This window comes from Crocodylus siamensis, chromosome 6, assembly GCF_052110815.1.
Source record: "Crocodylus siamensis isolate JL-2025a chromosome 6, ASM5211081v1, whole genome shotgun sequence".
NCBI lineage: Eukaryota > Metazoa > Chordata > Crocodylia > Crocodylidae > Crocodylus > Crocodylus siamensis.
Window position 1 is genome coordinate 63,702,665 of NC_143400.1, and position 15,534 is coordinate 63,718,198.

At 43.4% G+C, this 15,534-nt stretch overlaps 1 protein-coding gene across 1 annotated transcript in view; it reads right to left on the bottom strand.

Annotated features, from left to right (window-relative positions):
- Nucleotides 1–754: 754 nt before the first annotated feature.
- PID1 (phosphotyrosine interaction domain containing 1) overlaps nt 755–15,534 on the bottom strand; it is a 220,489-nt gene continuing 205,709 nt past the window's right edge. The window contains exon 3 of the mRNA XM_090054435.1: nt 755–2,770. Within this exon, the coding sequence (XP_089910561.1) occupies nt 2,294–2,770 (477 nt within the window). The 3' untranslated portion in view covers nt 755–2,293. The remainder of the gene's footprint in view (nt 2,771–15,534) is intronic.

Sequence of the window (15,534 nt, forward strand, 5' to 3'; positions counted from 1 at the left end):
CCTGAGCCATCCTATAGTTTATCTCCAAAATGCGGAATACATTTTCTGTTCAATTAGGCTAGGGACAGAAATTGCACATAAACTGGTATAAGTGATTGGAAACCAGTTTAAATATGTAACACAACTGAAGATCTGTGCACATAAACCAATTTTAAAATGGCCAAAACCAGTTTAAGATAAACCTGGATGGATGTAGAATCAGACTTAGCTGATTTAGCTTAAATTAGTTTGTTGAACTTCTGCCCAGATCCCCTCTAGATTCAAGCTGTCTGCTGCAGTAGAGCAAGGAGGCAAGCTACTGCAGGCATGTGGCTGCATTTTTGGAATCAAAAGTGAATGTTTGTTCACTTACTCATTGATTCAATCTATGCAGCTAAAACTAACCTGCAAAGATTGAATCAATTCAGCCTTGAGCTTTTTGACTGTCTGTACTTAGGCTCTTAAACTAAACTCATTTTCTGAAGAAAACTCTGTCACCTGTGGCCAAGCAAGAAGTTTAAACATTAAAATAAAAGTAAAAAGAAACTGGTCATAGATGGTAATGATTCTACTAAAATATTTGACAGGAAGCAATAAACATCCCACTATCCTGAAAAGAAATGGGTGCAAAGTATTACATTTAAATAAATTAACATCTATGATACATTTAAATTATTTAGGTGGCATTTTTTAAAACATATATTAACAAGCAAACATAGTACTTCAAACAAAAACATGGAGTGTACATTGGAAACAGAGCATAAAACTCTCAGGCTTTAACTCAAACATATTTTTATTAAAGTATGAATGCATTTATGCTGGAGAATAGTTTACATATGTTGTAAGCAACAAGCATATTTCAAGAGGTCTGGGTCCTCCTCAATATGTCTCCATGCTTAATCTACATGCTTTTGCACTGGACATACACACAGGCACACATACACTCACACACACAATATACGTATACACACAAAACACAAACATATACCTATCTGCTTTGATTAGCTTTGTTTTAAGGCTTCTGTAAGGTGCCCTAGTGCCCCTAACATTACCATGATTAACAACAAAATTGTATAAAGGAGCAGCGTTACCTGCAAACTATTAATCTGCTCTTGGCCTTAAAAACATTTAGTGAAACAAGTTTCGCCTCTTATCTGAGTTTTATTAAATACTTGCATTTATGCAAGTTATGATTTTTTTGTCTGTGGAGCAGGAAGGGTGCAGGGATTCTTCATGTGAGATCCCCAGCCACAACAGTCATTTCAAACCTGACTCAAAATGACCAGTCTCTTTCAACTATCAAAGACACTTTGATCTTTATGATAACACAGCCCCAGATTTTGTGAATAGGCAGTACCAGCTATGTCAAATTATAGGTAATAAATTGGTGATGTTGACTGCTGTGGAGTTTACACTATCATTTTCGTACCACTTTAGACCTGAGGTTGATCCTAAATCACAGTTCAATGGGTAAAAGACCAAGAGTCTTAAAAACATGTCACTCAACTCTCATCAATGGCCCAACATCTTATGGAATAAATCAGAGTTTGAAAATGAACAGATAATAGTGATGGTTCACTGTATTACTGGCCATCATGGATTTTTCCCTTTTTTGGTATCCTGCAGTATAGAGTCTGAAACTGGATCTAATGGTGCTAAACATGAGATGACTGGCTGCAGGCACATTAAGAAAATAGGTAAAATAAGTAAAATACAAATAGCATATGTTATAATGTGTAAATATAAGCATTTTTTAAAAAATTGTGAAATGTGAATTAACTGCAGAATGCCAGGCCGTTAGTCTTAAAAGGTTATGAATGGTTGTTTTAGCTTATATATGGTCAAAGGATTTTGCGATATGACAGGGAAAAGGGATTAATTCTTTGGGAGCCTAGAGCTTTCCTGTTCTACTTGCTGTTGTGCATCAATATCAGATCCTAGCTATGAATCCCATAGGATCAACTATTATAACTGCTTGATGAGTTTTATAAGCCAGACTGGAATGAATCAATCTCAAAGTATATACCTGAACTATAACAGGCCCTATAGTGTTGGTATTGGGGAATGGGTTAAAGAGATGAAGTATGGGGGGGAGAAGCTTTTTCTCACATTTACAACAGCAGCAGATTTCAATGTAACATAATTACTTTAATAATGAATATCTTTCAATACTGAATTCCTCTTTTGATTTTAAAAGCTGGTCAGCCACGTGTTTAGCAGTCTTTTCTTTCCCAATTTCAATTGTTGCTTATTTATCTATCAAATCCTACTCCCTAAGCCGCTTCTGCCTTTGCTGAACCAATAGCCAGTTCAGTCAGCCATCATCAGATTCAAATTCATGAGACACTTCCTCAGATGAACTATTCCTGTGAATTCGGCCATCACTCTTCATGCTGTGAAAAGTCTTCTTAAAGGCTTCCATCATGGCATGAGCTAGCTTCTTAGCCTCTAGTTTGCTCTCACACTCTACAGCATGGCAATCCATCTGGTAGGACAAGTCATCATTGATCTCCCTATAAACCCAAGCAAAGATGTTGGGGCTGACGTTGTGGTCGGCAGTGCAGTAGGCTATACGTGCCACCTGAAAGGTATCCATGTGGACTGTGGCCTCACCTTTGAGGTCCAGATGATGAAGCCAGACTTGGAAGGGGCGAATTTCCAGAAGGGCATTGGCTGGGTAAATATCTTCCCTGGCTAGTGTGTGCTGCTTCCATAATTCAATGACGGGTTTCTCTGTGCAGCCTGACAAAAATGGCATCCCTGTTGTGGACATCTTACCCAAATATGTAACCTGCCAAAAAAAGCAAAAACATAGGTGATATTTGATTTTTTTGCCATTCCATGAACTGAGCTCTTTACTTGCAATAATGGTATTTTCTACACCTTGCAAACAGATGGAGTTTTCTGACTACTAGTGGTATATTTGCCCCTCATTTAAGCTGGGATTTTTGATTTAGGTGCTGAACTCTCAGTGAGTTTCAATGGATTTAAAATACCCTCAAATGCCTCTGAAAACCTCACCCTTAATGCCCAAGGCTACAATTCTTCATGCTAGCAGTCCTTACAGAGGTCAATGGAATCAGGATCATGCCTTATAGGACAGAGAGCTGAACCATGGAGTTGGGGTTTACCCCTACTTTTTTTTTTACAATAGAATATGCTATTTTGCATTACTTTATTTACATTGCCTTCATTTTATTTTTAAGTTACAAAGAGCCATACATGGGATACAATAATGCATGGTCAGAGGGGGTCAGAAGAGCATAGCCACAACAGAGAATATCAAAAACATTTTAATGTATTTTCCAGACTTATACTGCTTCTACCTCCTCCACTGCTTCTGCTTTTGTATTAATCCAGAATTACCTAGCAACTGTGCAAAAGTCTATCTTTTCATACTAGCTAATGGGCTAAGGCATTTTTTACTTTAATTTTACAGCAAATATGCCATTGAAAACAGTAATAAACCTAGCTTAGTTTAATCTAGTTTGCTTTGCTTTTGTGTCTAGTTTAGTACATATCCCAAAATGAGATTTCTGTAATTCAATCTGTGTAGAGAAATGAGTCTTGACTATAATTACTATATTTTGCATGCCAAAATCATTGTGTCACCCATATCAAAATTCTAAATGAACTGTATCAAGCACAACATGCTCCTAAATCTGTGTAGATCACAAAGAAACATTTTCTTGATTGTATTTTGAATGGAGATGTATTTTAACAGGGACAAGTTAGATTTTTAGAATGGTCAGCACCACATAAATATAATTTATAGAGATTTTCATTACTGTCACAGTTGTCAACAAGTTGCAGTTAAGAGGGAGTATTAAAAATTACTTTTTCATAGTATTTCCAAATATTTTATATAAAATGCACATACAATTTTAGGAGGCCAAACCAATATCCCAATAGCCTGCTTCTGACAGTTACCACTACTTGAGTTATTCACAAGTAAGCATGGGCAGCATAAAATTTAATTTCCATAAAATTAACATTATATCATGGCTTTTTTGTATCCACATTTTTTAAAATGAAAGTAAAAACCAAAAATTCCACACAGTCAAATGCATTAAAAGAATATAGTCACGTAGACTATTGCATTTATACTTTGTACAAAGTAAAAAACAAATTGCAAAAAAATAATTTTGGGTTTTGCTGCAAGCTTTGTAGATTTTGTTAAAATCACCCAGAGACTTAAATTAGGCCATAATTGAAGAATAAGCTTACAAAATATTATTGGATGTCCACTGTGGTTTAATTGTGCCTGCCAAAAAAATAATTTCATAGCACTGAAATTTCAAAATGAGAAGTCTCATTCTTTGCCTATAAATATTCATGATTTACATTGGGAATAATTTTAAATCTTATAAAGCTTAATGTTTTAGGAACACTTCAACAGCTCAAACTGTGAGGCTTACCATTCGTTTGCTTTAGAGAGGTGATTTTGTTTTAATATGTGAGAAGAGATGAAGTTTCTGCAAATACTATAGAATACTTAAAAGGAGAAACCTCTTAATACCAGCTGTACACATATAAACAGCACAGAAAGAACAAGCAGCAGTTTTATCATAACATACTATGGAATCATATTTCTCTGGAAACAGTAAAATAAATGGGCATGGTCACAAATGAGTCCATATAGCTCCATTCTGGCCCATTTGATATTCTTAAATCAGTTTACAAAAGACTAGCACACTCTAAAGCAGTTGTCCATTTTAGGCATGACCAAAAGCCCAATACAGTCAATGGGAATCTTTCCATTGGCTTCATACAGGTTTGGATCAAACATTTAAAGCTCAGGATGAAAGGAAAGTAAACCTCTTCCTTATACACTTTATCACAGCCAAGCTGCTGCTTTGAATTATTGGTCATAAGTGGAATACTACCACATTTTTTTCTGTCTTTCCCTGCCAGTATTTTGCTGTTTAAAGGACACTAACAGGGCTTGTTACAGTAAAGGAATGTGATCACTGGTGGAATAAACACCATTTTCTTGGATGGGGGCACTGAACCTAAATTAGTAGTCATGGAATATGACAGGGAGATCATCCATGGAAGGAAACTACATGAATCTGCAGTGCACTAGTCACTCTGCATCAATTCCCTGTAGTGCACAGGTGCAAAGTAAGGTTCAAAGTGGAGTAATCAACATCCCACTTATTCTGCGGTAAGCGTCTCTCTTTGGGCAGTCAGTATGAAATAACTAGCACACAGAGCACTAACATCTTGGTGTAGGGAAGTGCTAAGTGACATGCAGTATAGCTATAGACAAGGAGGAATTTGATTGGAGATGTCTGTCACAGGTTTGAGACCAAATTGGATTGATTATGCTCAGGGGACAAAATGTTTAGATTTCCCTTGTCCTTCCTGCTATCAGGACCCAGTCCCTACCAGCTCAGCCCTCTGCCAGGCTCAGAACCAAGCATCAGCTCAGCCCTCCACCAGGCCACAGCTCATACTAGAAGGTGGAGCGGTAAGGAAAGGGGCCGCACAAATGAAAGGCCTTCTACTGCTGGGTCCTGATGGACTCAGGGCTCCCAGCCCTAATTGGATCTTCTCACCTGTCTAAGGCTTCCTGTTTCCCGGGGAAGCTGTCTGGTAGGGCTGTGCGAGGCTTTAGACAGAGCTTTGGATCCGGAGAAGCTTCAGACGCTTTGGGGTCCGAAGCGGCACATCTGGGTTGAAATGTCGCCTCATCCGGCTTCCCGAAGCATTTCAGAGCTTCCGGAGAGCTTCGGAGCTGCCTTGGAGATCCGGCAATAGGGTATAATGGGGAAACAATAAAATATCTCTAACTTTGTTGTTTTTTGTCCAATTTTGATGAAATTTTCAGAGGTAGTAGACTCTATAGAGAGGATGAATCCTGTCAAGGTTCAAGAAGATTGGTGCAGGGGTTTGGGGGAAACAGCACACCAAATTCTTGAAAGCAAAACTCCCGTCATGCCTATGTGTTACACCACAGAGGGGTCAAAACTGCAAGGCTGGTAACTGTTACTGAGGCCACAAAGCCTGACAAGTTTCAAGAAGATCGGCACAGGGGTTTGGGGGGAACTGCCTCTCAAGCTGCAGACAAGCAAAACTGGTGCCATGGGTGCTGTGGGACTGACTGTGTCTGCCTTGGGGTGGGGAGGGGAGACACCGTTGCAGGCCTGGCTGCCAAGCTACTGTGTTACCAGTTACCAATCAATTGAACATGATTCACCCAGGGACCAGGGACTCAGGGATCAGCTCAATACACAGGACCCAGCTACTACATAATGACTTAACGAGCATCAATTAGCACCTACAAAACTCGGCTAAGGAGAGGAAAGAATCAATACAATCAACTGCCCCAAGACAGACACAGTCTTGGCAGGAGTTTTTCTTGTCAGCAGCTAGGGAAGCAGGGCCCCAGGACCCCCCTGCACTGATCTCCTTGATAGCTGGTAGGCGTCACAGCAGGGGCCACCATCCCTGCAGCTGTCACCCCGCTGCGCTTGAACACAGCAGTGTCACCCATGGCACAAGTTTTGCTTGTTTGCAGCTTGAGGTGCAGTTCCCCCCAAACTCCTGCACCGATCTTCTTGAAACTTGGCAGGCTTTGTGAACTCAGTAAGAGCTACCACCCCTGCAGTTTTGACCCCCAGTGGTCTCACACACAGCCGTGACATGAGTTTGGCTTTCAAGAATTTCAGGTACAGTTCCCCCCAAACCCCTACACTGATCTTGAAACTTGGCAGGGTCCATGCTCTCAGCTTGAAACTTGACAGGGTTCAGCAAAAGCTACCATCCCTGCAAGTTTCATTTAAATTGGAGAAGAAACAACAAAGTTATAGCTATCAGTGGCACATGGGAGCCACCGATTCCCCATTATACCCTATGGCCAGATCTCCAAGGCGGCTCCAAAGCTTCAGAGCCGCTTCAGCCAGACCATGGCGGAAACTCAGTCCAGAGCTCCAGATCAGATTGAGGGCATCCAAAGCAGCCAGATCCAAAGCCAGATCAGATTACTGCCGATTTCTACAGGCCTAGTGTCTGGACATCAAGGCTTCTGGGCCACGTCCACACACACAGTCATGTGTGGCTGCAGCAGCTCAAATAACAGGCACAAATTCGTGCCAGAGATTTGCGCCTCACCACACATGGATGAACATGCACTCCCAGATCTGCAGCCAAGGGGAGCTGGAGGCTGGGACCAGTACCCATGCTGGTTCCAACAGTATAAAAAGCTGCCCTAGTAAGCAGCTCAGGGCTACTTACACTCAGGAGCTTCTGTTGGTATCTGGGACACCAGCCCCCGTGTCAGCTGGACTGCTGCAGCAACCCTAACCTACAGTGGTCCCTGAACCCTCCACCTGCTGCAGCAGTCTGGCAGCAGAGACTGTTGCCTGGCTGTGACCTGCTGCAACCTGCGACAGCATCCATCCCCTTGAACTTGTGGCCCTATGCCTACACATCTGCCAAACCTGGATGTGGCCCATACAGCCACCTGGGCTGTGCTACAGAGACTGCACCAAAACTGCACCAAAACTGCCTGCACCTCTGGGCCATCTGCCAGTGAACTGTGGCTGCACAGCAGCCCCACTGCATCCAGACAGCCTGGTCTGGGGTCAGAGTCTGCTGCCTAACTCAGGGCTGTGAGTACCAGCTGGCCCTGGGGAGGACCACACCCATCCCACCAGCCCCTGCTGCTGCCAGCCCAACCCAAGCAAGGAAGAGAATGACAATGAAGATCCTATTATTGTCCCCTGCATCCACTGCCACACCTGGGCCTGGGCTACTAGTGTACATTGGTGGAAGCACATAGTCCTCCTCACCTGGGATGGTAGATACTGGTTGCAGACCTTCAGGATGCTGAAGGGTGCATTTATGCGCCTGGTGGCCCAGGTGGCCCCTAACATCAAGTGTAAAGATATCATGATGCGCTCAGCCCTCACCCCAGAGAAGTGTGTGGCCATAGATAGCCATCTTGAAGCTGGCCTGCCAGCCTCTGATACATGGTCCACACCTTGGGGTATAGAAGTCCACCACTGGCCAAGCTACTCTGGAGGTTTGTGGAGCTATCCAGGATATCCTGGCTGATCCCGGGAAGGTGGTGGTCAGGTCTGTGGTCCTTGAGTTCCTCAACTGTGTTGGGGCACTTGATGAGACCCACCTCCCCATCCTCAACTGCATGATGCCCACTCAGGGGTCTTGAAGTGGTCATAGATGATTGCAGCCACTTAGCCCACGTTTACACTGGGTGGGCTAGGGCTGCCCATGATGCCCTCATTCTGCAGCACTCACCACTTCCAGGACTGATGGAGGCATGGACCTTCTTTCCAGGGATCCAAGACGTGATCATCGGGGATGTCACCATCCCACCACTGATCATGGTAAATACTACATACCTGTTTCTCCCCTGGCTGATATGCCCTTTCCTAGGACCTCTGGATGCTTGGCAGCAGAGCTACTATGAGGCCCGTGCCCACTGCCAAAGCACCATCAAAAGGGTATTTGGCTGGCTGAAGGGGTGCTGATGGAGTCTTGCCACCTGCCTCAAGGCAGCACTGCAGTGCAACCATCCCCACAGCATATGTCCTGCATAATGTGTACAAGTCCTGGGGAGAGGTCTTTGAGCCCCAGTGGATGGAAGATGCTTGCTGTGTATCACAGCGCATCTAGCAGCAGCTGCTGTAGAGCTGCCCATGCAGGCAGAATGTCACAGGTGAGGACCACCCCTTCCAGCAGTGGCACATGGGAGCCAGAGTGCAGGACACCATCAGCACCCACCTGCTGGCCCCCCTCTCCGAGTAGGGCACTGGATCTCTCACCACCGGTGCCAGGCCACTTGCCCAGGGGCCTCCAACCCTGCCCACTGTCAGGACTGCAACAGCATAAGTAGTGTGGCCATGTTGAAAATAAGAGCAATTTTATTCCCCTTTGCTTCCCAAAATTTCCTGAACACCAGCAGTGCATCATGCCCATAGTAACCCACACAACACCCTCTACCACTCAAATACTATTCAGGGAACAGGTGGAGCTGGACCAGGCCTCTAGTGGTAGTGAAACGTGGTGTCAAGGCTGCCAGGGTGTGCCCTCCACTGACCTGGGTGGCACCCCAAGCCTCTCTTTAGGCTCCTCCCTGCTCCTACTGCTGTCCTACAGGAGGCAGGGGGACATCTTGCTTGGAACGACCTTTAGGCATGGCAGTGGCACTGGCTATGGCCTATGGTGTCTTCCACTCACTGCTGTCACTGTTGACATGACTGGATGGTGATGAGCCAGCAAACCCGGAGGACAGCCCTGCCTCTAGGGACTCTGGCTGGGTCTCTGGGCTGGCTGTCTCTGCTCCTCCCCCACTGGCAAAGTAGTACTGGGGGGGAGGGGACCCCAGGATGCAAGCCAGCTCCTCATAGTGGGGCATAGTGGCGCACGCCGCCCTTAAGTCCCAGTTCACATCATAGACTGCAGTAAATTGCTGCCTCAACGCCTTGGCCTTCATGCGGCACTGCTGCCATGGCTTCTGGTGCCTCCACTCTGCCATCTAGGCAGCTGTCGCCTGGATGTTGTGCTCATTGCAGTGCCCAGCTTTCAACTGTTGAAGCATGTTCACTAAGCCCCAAATGGCCAGGTTCTCAGCCACCTCATCTGCCCTCTAGCTGGGTCCCCACTGCCAGTTCTGGGCAGGCTCCTCTGCCCAAGTCCCACCACTTGCCTCACTAGCAGGGATTCTGGTGTTACCTGCTTAAAAATGTGAAATTCTCTGATAGAATTTTGATTTTTTTTCTCATTAAAATACCCTAAATCCATGTTCAAAAATCAATGTACAAAAAATCAGAGTTCCCCCTGGCCCCTTTTCTCACCTGGATGTGGGAACAGCTGCGTCGGACCTGCAGCTGCTTTGTAGCACTGAGCAGCACTGATATGCCTGTACCCAGCTCCTGCCCATGCCCTTGCCCCTCGCTCCCAACCGACAGCCCTGCCAGTGTCCTTCACTCCTGACTTGCAGCCCCTGCCTGCCCCCACCCCAGTTGCTCCCTTCTGGCAGCAGCTCCCTCTCAGCACTAGGACATGGGTCCAGCTGCAGCTGTCCCACCTGCTACTTTGTGGCTCAGAAATGTCAACCCTTGCTGTTCTGCTCGCTGCAAATGTACCCAGGTGCCAGAACTCCCTATGCCATTCCTGGGAAGCACTTGACTAGGACTCACAGACTGGGCTGGGGCAGCCCCTTCATTTCCAGGCTGGCCTCCCCATGCCCAGGCTGCTCTAGGGGGGAAGGATGGGGCTCCAAGCTCAGCTCTGATGGCTGCTTCTACCCAGAGCACTCCCCACCTCCATCTCTCTCTCTCTCACACACACACCCCTGGCCCATTGACACCCATAGACCCTGCTGCCACCTCAATCCCCGCCACCCATCACCCACCCCCACTGCCACCTCCCAAGTTGTTCCAAGGAGCGCCCCCACCAGGCCAGGGCCACATGTCCCAGCACTGGTGTGGGCACAGGACAGGGCTACAGTATGGAAGCTGCCCCTGCAGTGGTCCTATCCTGTCTGGTGGCTGGGCACACAGGATGTGAGATGTTGGGGGGATGTGGGAAGTGGTGTGGGGTTTCTGGGAGAGTTTTGGGGGTGTGTGTGGGGGGTTTGTGGGCATGATTTGTGGAGCTGGGGTTCATGGAGGTTGGGGGTTTGGGTGGGGGTGGTGTTTGTCAGGAGGCACCACATGTCCACCCCCCACACACACACATAGGGCACAGACCCCATCACTGACAGCAGCAGCCAGTAACAGACCCTCAGGATGATTATGGCCTGCTGCAGGCAAAGTCCCCTGGTGATGTGCCATATGTAGCCTCTGGGACTCAAGAGGTGCCATGCACTGCCAAGGGGCTCTGCTGGCAGCGGGCCATGAGTGCCCCAAGGGCCCACTGCTGGCTGCTGCTGCCAGTGGCAATGTGCCATGGCAGGGAGCCCACTCAGGGGCCCACCCCTCCCCACACAGTACCCTACACCTATATGTCTACACCTATACAGTTTCCCATAATCATGCCATTGAGCCAGGCAGACTCCATGGCTGCCCCTGACTTAGTTTCCACCCTTTTGCAAGTAGCTCTTGCAGCCTAGAACTCTGCTGGCCTACAGAGAGGTATTTGCAAACAGAGAAAGCTACAGTTTCCCCTTTAAAGGTAAACTGCCTTCTTGGAGGACCCAGCCTCCAGTTGTTTCCTGGCATGCTCCAGGAGTGCACCCTGCACCTCTTTTTTCAATTGTGTTTTCTTTTGATACTGGGATTTCCTGGCTTTAAACTTAAGAGTCCATGCTGCAAATATACAATGTAGGAAAATTTTTTGGTTTGTGATATATCACCTGCAGCATCTCAAACAGCTATGAGGCACCACAACAGACACATGCTTGCTCATGTGGAGACAGCCCTGTTGTCTTTGGACTGGTTTGTCATCTCCCTGTCTGAATCTAGAACTGACCACCCATTACTGACCCTGTTTGGACTTTAATCTCCACCTCTGCTTCAGATCTCAGACTATTGGAACTCAGTTCTAACAGGTACCTGAGCCATTACCTGACCATGTTCTGTCTAGTGTTTCAGCCCTGGCTCAGAACCTGACCCTCTGGCCTCAGCTACCAATTTGTGAGCTCAGCTACTAACAAACCGCTAACCATACTGCTTATTAGGCCTGTGCAAATAGGGAACTATTTGATTTGGATTCGGCCAATTCAGATACCAGGGATTCAATATGGAGATCCGAATTATTTTTCTGATTTGATTCGGCCGAATCACTTTGGAAGATTTGGAGCCGATTTGGAGACTTGGCCATAGAGTATCATGGGGAAATCAATGAAATATCTGTAACTTTGTTGTCTTTTGGCTGATTTGGATGAAACTATCAGAGACAGTAGCCTCTGGTGAGAGCATGATGTGTCCCAAGTTTCAAGGTGATAGGTGCAGGGATTTCTGGGAAATTGCACCTCAAAGTCTTGAAAGCAAAACTCATGTCACGTGTTTGTGTTAAGCTATCTCTTGCCTGCTACTATCATTTAATTCTTACTGGAGACTCAACCTCTAAAACAGGCACCCCACTTAAAATGTTCAAAAATAAATTGAACAAGCAAATCACTGCAGAGCAGAAATATTATTGCACAACTGTTTTTCCCTTTTTTAAGTTCTCTGGCTGAAGATCAAAAGAACATTCCCTCCAGATCACATACAGCGTCTAGGGTACAAAGGAAAGCCTAGTATCCTAGGAAGGCATCATTCCCATTCCACCCAAACTATGGATGACTGACCCTCTAGGTTTTTGGGTTTGGAGGTGGCTGTCTGATGAGGTTAGAGCTAAAAGTGCAGCATGCACTAGAACTCTGGCAGAGCTTCCAGTGACTGTAAAATGAAAAGCAGACACGGCTTTAGAACAAAAACATAACCATATACAGACATTTCAACCTTATTATATGCTCCATGTAACAAAGATAACATTGTAGCACAAATTTTGCAAGTTTAAATTTTCTGATATGCTGCAATCCTCATCCTTGCATGTAAATGTTTTCCAGCTTCAGTCATTCTGGATTGCAAACATTTCATTCAGAACACAAGGAGAAAATGTTTCCCTTCATATTTAGATTTTTCCAGAGCTGAATAATATTTCCTTAAACTTCTCAAGAAAAATAATCTTTTTCATAGCCTGTCCTTTCTAGAGGTAGAATTAGCCAAACATAGGATGATTTCTACTCAAAAGGAAAAAGTTTCTGCAAACAACAATAAGCACTACTGTCTTTCCCAGAAATACATTACACCGTTACATTTTCTTTATATACAGAATGCAATACATAATCTTCCAGTACTGTTTTCTTTTGTTTTTCTACTATAGCAAATTAGTTTTCCTTTAGAGTTTTCCCTCTCATTTTCATGAACTCAAACATCACATTTTAAGAGCAACTCATTTATACAGGAACAGATGCAAGTGGATAAAAGGAAATACTTTCCCCACCCACACAATATATTCAATCTGTGTAATGCACTATCACAGTATATTACTGAGGAATGCAGCTTAACAAGATTGAAAAAGACCATTAGATATTGGATCTGATGTTCCATCCATTAGTGAAAATGAGGATTAACTCCACTAAAATTAATGGGGTTCTATCAATGGAAAACTAATAAAAAATATGTCTGTTTTTCACACTATGTACGCATTAAACTTAATGGGGACATTTAAAACATTGTGTGACTTTGTATGAACATTACAAGAAAGAATATTAACAGGAATAATAGAAAAGTTATCAATATTTGTGCTTTAGGGCACAAACCTGTGTTCGGAAAGGACTTTCCCCAGCAGGAGTGTACTAATTGTAGAATGGTCCTCCTTTCCCCCGTCTTCTTTCATCAGTCCATTGCTAGAGGTAAATGCCACTTTACAGTGTAAATCATTTGTTTGATATGACAATGTCAGAGCCCCTTCCTATGCTCACTGAAGTAAGTACCAAATCCCACAATGATTTCAAGGGCAGCAGGATCAGTCTCAGTCTATTCATTGTGTGTACAGTATTACTGAGCTATTGTAACACAGAGTTAATTTGCTGTATTTTATATAAAAATAGGTAATGGAAAAGTCAACTCAGTACCACTCTGCTAAACTTATGTTATAAAGGACCTTTCTTATCATATTCTTTCCAGAGGTAGAAATATATTTCTTTATGACACTTATAATAGTTTAGTTTGCACGTTCCATTATTCCAAAGGATTTGGAAGATGTGACTCATACAACTTCCTGAGCACACTAAAAAAATTGTCTATACCCTTTCCATCCTTTCTCCAGCAACCTGGGAATTTCTTTTTAATTCTTCTCTCACTGGCAAGACACTGCAACCGAAATCCCGCCTGACTTGAAATGCAGATGTGGCTTCAGTGCTGTTATGTGAGTGTGAACACTAAGCCTTAAGTAAAAACATCTTTAAGGAACTTGCTTTTCTGTCATAATCTTTGTAACTGATTTAAATCAATGCCAATATCTGGCCAAAGATGCCCTGTGCCTTTTCTTAATTAGAAATACAGTTATTTGATGCAAAGAAGCTCAGCATCAAGTTTGTGGATTGTAGAAGTTCATAGAAATATCTTTTTAAAAATAATTTATTTCTCTATCTCAGTATTTTGATAGCATTCTTAAATTTACTTCCATTTTGTAGAGAATTATGTTTTTATAATTTGTATTATGCCCGATAGCTTTAATATCCTTGCAAGAGAATGTTATGGCAACTCTTGTATAAATTGTCACTTCTATTACTACCCCAGCGATTAGACAAAATGGGGAGGATTTGCCTTCTATTCTGTAATAGTTTTCTTTAATTGACTTCACATTGTTCATTCTCAGTTCATTATAAATTCAAACAATGGGTTATTTTCTTATACAGAAAATTCTTAATGTACAATTCAGTTAGGGGTGGTTTCAGAGGTGACAACAGTAAAGTAGTTTCAGTATAGTTTACTCATATTGCTTCTGATGCTTAGATACTCTGACAGGCAAGATGCCTTTGCACATCCACAGGTGACAATGAAAAATGTGGACTTTTCTTTAGAGCAAAATGAAAAAAACAGGTCTGAGTTGTCAAGAGACATAATTATTATGCTGTACAAGTTCAGATGCCCTATGGCAATGGTTTGTAATAGAAACTTACCTCCCACACACTAACAGACTAGATCCTGCACTTCATCACTGGTTTGCAATCCTATGCACAGGCCTCAAGACAAACAAGCCTTTTGGCAAGTACTCATTTCAATATAATAAATTGATATCCAGCATTTAATTATTTAATAAATTTCATTAAAATCTCTGTTAGCCTACCATTTAATAATTAATTAGTTGTCTTAATTACCTTGTTTAAATAATAATACCTACTTACACACACACACTTCGGGGAGCCTTAACGCTATTAAAATGACAAAACTAAACAAATAAGGCAAACAGGAGAGGATCTTCTTTCCACAAAATAGCAAGCCCCATTCACAACTGCCAAAATGTCCCAGCTCAACTGTAAGACAGCAAACTTCAAAATAAATCCTTCAGCCTGCCTGGTATGGTACCAGGGATGTATTATATCATAATGGCCTTCAGAAAGATAGGGTAATTCAGGTAGGAGGTCCAAATGCCTTCTACAAAGTTCTGCAAGTCCAATGGGAGCTTGAAATACTACTAAGCACCAATCAAAAACAGGAACAGAGTTCTACAAAACCACACACTCTGGACTCATTGACCTGTCATGTCTTTACAGGATGCAAGCAATCTAGCAATTAAGCTAGCCCTATATTATTCTAACTAAAATAATAAAATCCTAAATAAAATTTTACTCTTGAACAAATACTTTGCAATAATGGGGAGCAAGACATTTTTCTTGCATTTTGCACATCTAAGTGTTTGCTGAGTCAAATAAGAGTAAAACAAAAGGAAGATGTGTGTGTGACAGTCAGGAAAAACAGCTGCATATCTAGTATTGTACTCAAGGAAAAAGAGTTCAAGAAAAAGTTTATTTTGATGTGAAAAGTCTCTTCACACACATGCCTAGTTAGTGAGACAGTTACCTACAACATA